Below are 9,839 nucleotides of genomic sequence, written 5' to 3'. Positions count from 1 at the left end.
ATGCCTTGACAGACATTCCAGATTCATCAGAACACTCCAAACTGCGCAACCAAGTATGTCTTTTGTGAGCAGCTGGGTTTGAAATGAAGTCTCCTGTTTATAAAGCCTCTGGTTTGAGGTTTCTAGCTTTATGTGGACTGCATTTATACAGATCAAGCCAATCGCTGATCAATGGACAGTGTTTTAAAAAAAAATAATAAATGTTTTCATTCTGTTGGGGTCTGTATTGCAGTCGTATGAACGTAAAAAGGGAACTTTTATGCTGTGCAACCCAAATCATTATTTATTATCATTTTTAATGGTTTCATACACAAGTTTGTGCCTTTGATTTGTTGTGAACATTAATGAATGAAAGTGCAATTGTTTATTTCTTTCTTTACAATCCTCGCACATTGATTGTTTTGCACTTGACTTTGATAAGTTTTTAATGGTTGTCAGAATGAGTATGTTATGAATTGTCACTGTATTTTTGAATTTTTTTATCTGTAAAAATTATAAGGAGGGTGTGGACTATAGATTTCTACTTAAGCGAGGACCAAGCAAAGTGTCATTTGGTTTATGAGGCATTGCATTCAGTGTACACTAGAGGGCGAGTTTCCTCGATTTGTTCTCTTCTACCACAATCTGGTCCTGAGCTAAAGAGGTTTATTGCAGGGATTTCATTGCTAAAACATTGCCTGGACATGAAATAAATGTAATTTTCACACTTTGTGTATGATAATGATTGTCCAATCATCTTGCATTATGTCATTATTTGTCTCCTTCTGATTTTTTTTGTTTTTTTTTTAGTTTCCCCACAGCTTTGTTCACTTGTATTGGTCCAGATGAGTCCAATTAATTCAATCAAAGAAGCAGCAATAAAGAGACAAAGTGCATTGCTGCTGACATCACAGACATCACACTCCATGCAGCCCATAGAGTAAATCAATAAATAAATAAACCACAAGTTGCATGCAATGTAAAAACATTTTTATTATGTTCTTGCTGTTAAGTAAGATTGTAACATTGAAAAATACATACCTTGTACGGTGTAACTACAGACTAAGGAGTCAAGTTCATCGTTGAGGTGTGCATATTATTTGGCCTTCACTTTCGTGTTGAAATAGCTTTCCGTTTATAGCTGTCATAGCTGGCTACTTACACTGTAATTGGCTGATTCGTTTATTATGTGAAACTTCCAGGAGTTGGATGCCGTCCCGTTTACTTTTCCTGAAGAGGTCTAGCACCCGTCCCACTGCCACCAGCAGTCTCTGTTGTGACCGAGGGCCAAATTTAGGGGCAATGTGCACTTTTATCCCTGAAGATCACAGTTGTGTAAACTGTATAACTTTGAGCACGCTGTGTGGTGTGTTTAAAAGCAGCCAATGGTTGCTTTTATATGCATGGTTTCATGCTCATAAGCAAACAATAGTCCTGCCTGTAAAACCAAATCAGTGTGCCCCAAGATTCAGAATTTAGTTTAGAAATGTTATCCTAGGCATCTATTATAAATGTTGATAATATAAAAACACAAAAGTAAGACTGATTACACAACTCTGTTAACAGAAATTAAATAATGATATGAAAGCAGAATTTACAAAGATGTTCAAGTGATGCAAAGATTTGAAACACTCCTAAACTGCATATTGCTGTATGGTAGAATATGTGCATGTGTGTATGTGTGTGTGTGTGTCTGTGTGTGTGTGCGCGTGTGTGTGTGTGTGTGTGTCTGCATGTCTATGTGTGCTTGTGCAGAATTGTATTACAAAACCAAAAAACGTGTTACCCAGGAAAAATTAAATTTTATTTTCTACCATCAGGTGGTGCAAATGAAAAAAAGTTTTAAAAAAAATTAAAAATCAGTTGCGACACAGATGCAGCTGTATAAAAAACCAAATGTAAAATAAAATGAACATGTGGACACCCCCAGCTTCTTGCCTGTTCTTTGGCCCCTGCCTGCCTCTTGGTTATGTTCATTACACCAGTCTACCTGAGCACAGTACCCCCACTGCCTGTTCCACTGTTAATCAGGCTTCATAATGAGTTTATTAGTGCTAACAACTTGCCCCTTGTATTATCCTCATACAGGAGATAAACCTTTGGTGTCTTTGTTCATGCAAAGGGCAGACACAGACACTGTATTGTGAAATGAACGGCAGGTACGAATGTCTGTGTGCAAACTCTATTTGTCTCCGAATGCCTCTAAGTAAGTAACCGTGTGTAAATATTTGGAGAAAAGACAGCTGACAAGCCATGGAATTCTTTTCCAATCAATTCACAATTGACCAATAGATCTGTGAGCAGCCTTTGAAAAATGAAAATGCAATATTGTATTTGTTTTTATTACAAATAGACCAACTTTACTTTTTTAACTGGTCATGGACAAGTTTCTAAAAGTTTTGTAAGATTATTGTATAAAGATGTAAAATGTAATAAATCATAACTAATAAACATCAAATGTTTAATGTACTTTCTATTGTACTGTCTTACTTACCTGCCCAGGGACTACGGGTGGAAATTAGCAAATTGCTATAACCCGGTACATTACATCTCTCCTTGTTTTATATAAGGTTAATGTTCTTTGTACACTGTCCCTGTTCAAATAAACTAAATAAATAAATAAATAAAATAAATTACCAATAAAATATTGAAATGTTTATTTAATAAATGCAATATTGTATTTTTGAAGGGCCAAACAGTGGTGTTTAGACAGTTCTACAGAGTCAAAGTGCAGTGTCATCACTCTTTATGTTGCTTCTGCAAACATGGCAAAGGCTATCAGTAATGCAACGGAAAAGTTATTTCTGTAGGGGATAACTCAGTATAGCTCTGGGTTCTATTAAAAGCAAAGCTCCGATTCTGAGACTTGCGGACAAAGACGCAACCACAGTCCCGTGCGCACAATGCTACATTTCTGAGACTTGCATAACTTCCTAAATTCTGTGGCCAGAAAATTTTTTTAGAAATCACCACATATTTCATGAATGGATTCTGTGAATGCGACATCCTAGAAGTGCACATTTTCGGGTGGATGTGTCGTGGGTATTGTGATGTCATAATGGCCATTGATCGTGGGGTGACGATATGTGGGAATTCGCTACTTAGCTTACTGACCCCATAGAGAGCATTAGGACCTTTACAGTCTCTGATTAGGACACTCTGTCCGAGACCGTATTTATAGCGCTGGTATTCTAAGCAGAGGATCGCCCTCAGACAGCTCTGAGCTTTGAGCCTAATGACCTCAAGGAGCGGCTCTAACCTCACGCAAGCTTTGTGTCTCCCGCCTGCAAGGGCTTACCCTCTGCCTCCCACGCCAATTTTTTAGAAGGGAGTGGTCCTCAGCACCTGCTGTAAATGGAGTGCATTTCCTCATAACTTGTACAAAATTCAGCTTCTTCAATCCCCTCCAGTCCGGTGTAATTCTTCTCAGTCTGCAGCCTATACTGTGGATGTGCGCTGTGGTTGAGGTTGAGTCAGGTGACTCTTGTCTTGTTGGCTTTCCTGTGGCATCCAGGTGAGATCTCCCTGATCTTGCTTTGGTGTCTGCTTATTTAGTATTTGAGAACCCATGTACTGAAACATGAGCTCTGACCTTTGAATGCCTAATTTACTCATGGCCTACCTTGTTAATTTGAATAGTGCTGTCTTGTCACTACTACATTTACAGATAAGATTCACAAGTGTTCGCCACCAGCAGGTCACTGAGAGGTCTCCTCAGTTTTAAGGAGGCGCAGACACTTTGTGTTGGACTCCATCTCGCTGTACTTCAGAAAAGAATCATAAACTCATAATAGAAGTTCTTTTCTGCACAGAAATGCTGACAGCATAATTACAATAAGGCAAGGTGCCTGGAAAAGCCAATCTGTAGTGTTTGAAAGCAGACAATAGAATGAAATCAAAGTTCACTGAGAAATGAGCATACTACCTTGAACAGATCAAAGGTCCTTGTCTGTCACAGGCCAGTCTTTTGAAATGCTGGGTAAAATTTAGAAATTTTTGAGTTTGTTGGTGTGGATTTCAGTGTTTGGGTGAATTTCAGCCAAGGCTTCTCAAAAAGTGTTAAACTTGGGAAATTAAGCCCTCTTCTTGATACATGTTTTTTTTTTTACTGCCATTTGAATACTGAAATAACCATTGGCCTTGGCCTGATGCACATCCCCTTGGAGAATCTCGCAACCCTTTGAAGAGTGGGTTTTTTTTGGCTTGTCCTTTCAAAATTCTAAAGTCAGAGTTCTAGAACATTAATTTGTAATGCCAGTAGTGATTTCTACGGTCAGCATTAGAATGTTCAGTTAAGAACATTCTAATCACATATTTGGGATTTCAATTACCAGTAGTAATTGTTACATCAAAGCGTGCAAAGTGGCTTGGGGTCGAGACCGTGGGGGTGGGGGGGTTGGGGGGCGGAGCTCCCAATGTGAGGATCACAGCCCGAGTTATCCTAGGCCAGCCAAGGGGCTTTCTCCGGGGAGAAAACAACTTATCTCATTAAGGGGCTTCTCCCTTCTGCGGTAAGAGGTTCAGAAGGCGACGGTGGTCCCTCAGTCGTACGTCCGTCCGCGCACGGTCCAGAGCGAGACCTGTCCCCTGTTGCCGGCCGCTGTCTGAATCCTCGGGTAGGTCAGGATCGCCTGACATACGCTAGCGAGCAGCAGCGGAGCATTCCCACTGGACAGCATGGGCGCACAGGGCTCCAACCTGGACGACATCCTGGCCGAGGACATGCACCACTGGTACCAGAAGTTCATGAAGGAGTCCCCCTCGGGCCTGGTCACACTGTTCGAGCTGAAGGCCATGCTGAGCCTGACCGGTATGACCCAGGAGGCCAACAGCTACGTGGATCAGGTGTTTTACACCTTCGACATGGACGGGGTAAAGGCCTGCAAACGGCTTCTCTCTCTCTCTCCCCCCCCCGTCTTTCTGTCTCTCTCCGTCTATCCTTTTCTCTCTCCGTATCTCTCTGTATTTCTTTCTTTATCACTCTTTGTCTCTCTCACTCTCTTTATTGCTCTTTCTCTCTTTCAACTTATCCATACACAGCAATTAGCCAATTTACTGAAGAAAGGCCTAACTAGACCTGCAGATTTGTATGGGAAAGTGCTGTATCCGAACTAAACAAAGCTGATCAGCCATTTCATGTTGCGCACAGCAAAGTACTTGGTGCTAGTTCGAATCCAACGGAAGTTATCTGAGGGATCCGAGAGTGATTGAATGTACTCTCTCAGAATTGATTCAGAACGCCGAACAATTTACTATACGGGCGTGAGCTATGTTGTTGTTTATAACGCACTTCAGAAGCAGAGAGTGAAGTGCCTCTTTCCCATTGCTTCTGATACTCATCTCCTGTCCTTTAGCTTGTTGAGATCGGTAGAGGTTGGGGGTAAGAAACCACTCCCTCTTCTAGGAAGTAAGACTAAGAAGTGGAGTCCACACTGGCACGTTACCAGGGCAGGGGACCCCCGTTAACATTAACACATTGAAACATTTGCATGGCAAACTTGGAAAAAATTACATTGCACAGATTGGACTGGACAGCACCATCATCACGAAGACAACGGAAAAGGGGACATCTCAATGTTTTATCCATTGATGATAATTTTTTCCAAAAGTCTTTCTCAAATGTTATATATTTTCAGATTGAATCATCCCTCTTTCGTTTCATTTTGTTTTTGTATTGTTTAACGTTACAGTTCTTATTAACATCATTCATGCATTTGGATAATGAGAGAATTGGGCAGCAGGGTGTCTGTTAAGGCACGGTTCTAGTGCATGTGTAGGCCCCACAGTCTGGTATCTGTTAAGACCTGGTACTAGTGCATGGATGGGCCCTATGGTCTGATATCTGCTACGGCACTCTTCTAGTACATGGACTCTCTGTGATATGATGGTTGCCGCAATTTGACAGAACCATTGACACAGTTCTTGCACATGTAGTGGGTAAGAACAGCTGGGCGAAATCAGCATAGTCAGCATACAGTCTCGTAAAAATTTAAAACTCCGGCCGCAGAGATTACTTTTAATCATTAACAAGCAGCGTACACCTGTTTTATCTCGAGCTCGTCTTTCAGGGTGTCGTCATGTACATAACCTAAATACACAACATGGCCAGAAGTATGTGGACACCTTACATCCAACATCTCATCCAAAAGTATGGACATTAATATGAAGTTGGTCCACCCTTTGCTGCTATAACAACCTCCACTCTTCTGGGAAGGCTTTATACTAGTTGTTGAAGCATTGCTGCAGGAATTTTCTTCCTTTCAGCCAGAAAAGCATTAGTGAGGTTTGTACACTGATTGAGCGATTAGGCCTGGCTCGCAATTGGCTTTCCAATTGATCTAAAAGGTGTTGGATGGGGTCGGAGTCAGGGTAGGCCAGTCAAGTTCTTGCACAGCGATCTTGCTAAAAACCATGGACCTCGCTGTGTGCCCGGGGGCATTGTCATGCTGAAACAGGAAAGGGCCTTCCCCAAATTGTTGGGGGAAGTACAGAAGCGTCTAGAATGTCATTGTATGTTGTCGCATTAAGATTTGCCTACACTGGAACTAAGGGGCCTAGCCCAAACCATGAAAAAACAGCCCCAGACCAAGGGGTGTCCAACATGAAAACAGTACTACTTGCATATGCATCTGCTACACATGTAGTATGCATATAGTTATATAGCTGATGCAAAAAAGAGAAATGTAAGCACAGTAGCGTACTTGGCCATATACCTGTGGTGTATATGAGAATTGCTGCGATTGCCATTATAACAGAAATGGGTCTGCCATTCGGACTACTGTTGCTTTTGTGCAACTCTTGCTTGTTTCTTATTATTGATTATTAAGCACTGATTGATTTTTCCCCCTTCTCCTTTATTTCAGGATGGATACATAGACTTTGTGGAATATATCGCAGCACTCAGCTTAATGTTACGAGGGGAAATTAATCAGAAACTCAAGTGGTATTTCAAACTCTTTGATCAAGACGGAAATGGGAAAATTGACCGAGAGGAAATGGAAACCATATTTAAGGTAAAACTAGGCCAAAAGTAGATAGATCTGACCTGGGCAACTGTGTGTGTGTGTGTGTGTGTGTGTGTGTGTGTGTTTGAATGTGAGTGTGAGTGTGCTGGTTTTAATTTCCGCCAATTACCTAATAACTCTGATTCAGTTATCTGATTGTTTCTTTGAAACATTTTTACTGTGGCCTAATCTTGGAGTGACCTGGCTTTATTGTAGATATGGCCAAAAAAAATGGTTATTATTTCTGATGTGTGAGCTTATAAAGAAATAGCTAAAGAATGTCAGATATCACGCAAATAACTATCTGCGTAAAATACGATACAAATCACAAGAAAAAACTGTGCAAACTGTGCGGATAGCAGTTGTTTGTCTTGACAGATTTTACTTGATAAAAGCATGGATGCAAAGCTGAATCGGAAAGCACTTTTGTAAATCGTTCTGGATACAGGACGTTAATGTAAATGTAATTTGGCATGGCTGTGCCCTCCATGCCCACCCTTGCAGTAAGCAGCAAAAGCATGTTTGCCAGGTCGATGACCTGTGTCACATGCTTCATTAGGGTCACCCCAGAGAAAGAAAAAGAAGTGGAACTCATTGGAAACTTAACACAGGACAGGAACACACTGGGCATAAGCATTTCCAAAAAAAAAAAAAAAAAAGTACAAACAGCTTTTGCATAACTTTATTTTTGAGAGAAATTTTCTCTTGAGTTCTATTTATTTGTTTATTTTTTCCCCCAAGATTTTCATGAGTGAAAAGAAGGAAATAGTTCTTGCAGAGTTCATTTTTGTCAGTCAGTTGTTACCTCACTTTGGTTTGGCAGTTGTTTTCTACTTTCCTTTTACATGTGAATTTTTAGGTTTGTGGTGTGGATTTATTTTATTTATTATAACAAATTAAACAGATTTAGTTCTTTATTTTACTGTTATTATTTTATTATTTTTGTATGTCAGAATGAAAGCTGCCTTAGTTTAGATACCACTGCGGTATGTACAATAAATAAATAAGTTACTGAATAAATAAATGCACCAGTCCAAAGTACGAGCCAGAACTAGCTTTCTAAAAATAGCCAGCTGTTTCTGTGATTAGACCTGAAGTCTAAAAGCAAACTGGAGTAGAGCTGAATTTAGACCGACCACTTAATCTGATCATCTGACTTAATTCCACACACAGATCCACTGTTGCCCTTTGCTCTGACCCCATGCACCTACTTTAGCATTATTTTCAGTGAAAAACATGACAGTTAGATAACGGATTCACGGCCTACTGCAGAGAGTGCAGGTATTTAGCCAGCATGCTGCGTTTACTTACAAGGGCATGTTTGATCATACGTAAATTCAGTGCTCTCTGTATTCAGTTTCTAACTTTATTACATTTCCAGGGTAGTTCTATTGCATACGCTAAACTGAAGTGCACAGCTATGGTGTTAATGGTGAGTAACAGTCAGTGTTTCTTCAGTACAGCTAATAAATGCTGACAACTTAGCAAAATAAGAGTGCAAATATGGTCTTCTAATACTACCTCAGTGTCCAGCATGGGAAACAGAAATTTTGAGCGAACTGCTTGATCAGTTTTGAGCATAAGCATTTCTAAAGATCGGAGCACATAATTAGAGAGAGGATTCCATTTTGGGTTTAACTATCCATTATGTTCAATGCAGAAAGAGGCGTGGTCAGTTGCTACAAGCACCACCCCATTAGTTATTATTGATCAACTGATGACCCAGTGAGAACTAAGACTCAAATTCTCTTAACAATATACGACTTATAAGTTCTATCCATTCATGATTTCCAACTGATTTTTAGTCCTGCTCAGTTACTACTGTATACATGCAGTGAACTATTAATAATGAAATTAACATGGATGAATATTCATTAAATTAATAATAGTAAAGGCAGAATTAATCATGATGGATCATTTGCCCCTGTCCAAGATTTTCATCCACTTATCTTATTGGTTACGCTCAATTTGTCTTTGGGCACAGTTCAGATGGACGGTTCTTCAAGATCATGCAAAGCTCTGAATGAATCCATACATGGAAAAGAGCTTATGAGTGGTTGAGTGTACTCTTCACTGACACAGAGAGTGACCTATTAGCACTTATGTGCTTCCCATAAGCCCTCTATAATCAGTTCCAGGTGACCACAACCGGCTGCCCAAAAGCCAAACGTATTTTGCATATCAGTTTTCTCCCTGGCACACATTTCCACTGAATGCAGTCACCAAGAGGCCAATACATTATGAATCAGGTGGTTATTGAAGAAATAAGAAATAGAAAATAAACAACTAAAAACAGTTTTTACCTTCGATTGCAGGCGATACAAGACATCACACGAACCTACGACATTCCTCCGCAGGACATCGTGTCTCTCATTTATGAAAATATTGATGTCAATGGAGAAGGTAAGAAGGAGAGAGTGGAAAGTGCGTGAAGCATTAGCACCTAACCAATAGGAATACGTATTTAAGTATTTACTCTCAAAACAAAGATATTACTCACTGAGTCTTTTTTTTAACTTGTGCCCCACCCCCCATTAGGTGAGTTAACACTGGAGGAGTTCATCTCTGGAGCCAAGGATCACCCTGAAATCATGGACATGCTTACCAAAATGATGGATCTGACTAATGTCCTGGAAATCATCCTTGAAGGCCGGCAGAATGGCATTTAAGGGCTACTATGGACTGAAGACGCATGCAGGCGATTTGAGAAAAATGACATTCAGGGATGAGGATTGTTTTATTTTTTTTTAAGAAATCTTTTAAAAAGACAATGGAATTTAACGCACCGCGACTATTGCGGAGTGACGGGGATGGACAAGCGCAAAGTCCTCTTTTCCCCCAACGAGGCAAAAAATA

The 9,839-nt window shown here is 40.2% G+C and overlaps 1 protein-coding gene across 1 annotated transcript; it reads left to right on the top strand.

Moving 5' to 3' along the window:
• The first annotated feature begins 4,656 nt into the window (after positions 1–4,656).
• Positions 4,657–9,652, top strand: guca1c (guanylate cyclase activator 1C). Its single transcript, XM_035386333.1, has 4 exons — positions 4,657–4,851; positions 6,843–6,992; positions 9,299–9,386; positions 9,522–9,652. Exons 1-4 carry the CDS (start codon positions 4,657–4,659, stop codon positions 9,650–9,652), a joined length of 564 nt encoding a protein of 187 aa, XP_035242224.1.
• Positions 9,653–9,839: the final 187 nt, after the last annotated feature.

Source organism: Anguilla anguilla, chromosome 12, assembly GCF_013347855.1.
Source record: "Anguilla anguilla isolate fAngAng1 chromosome 12, fAngAng1.pri, whole genome shotgun sequence".
NCBI lineage: Eukaryota > Metazoa > Chordata > Actinopteri > Anguilliformes > Anguillidae > Anguilla > Anguilla anguilla.
This window is presented reverse-complemented; position numbering and strand designations above follow the sequence as displayed.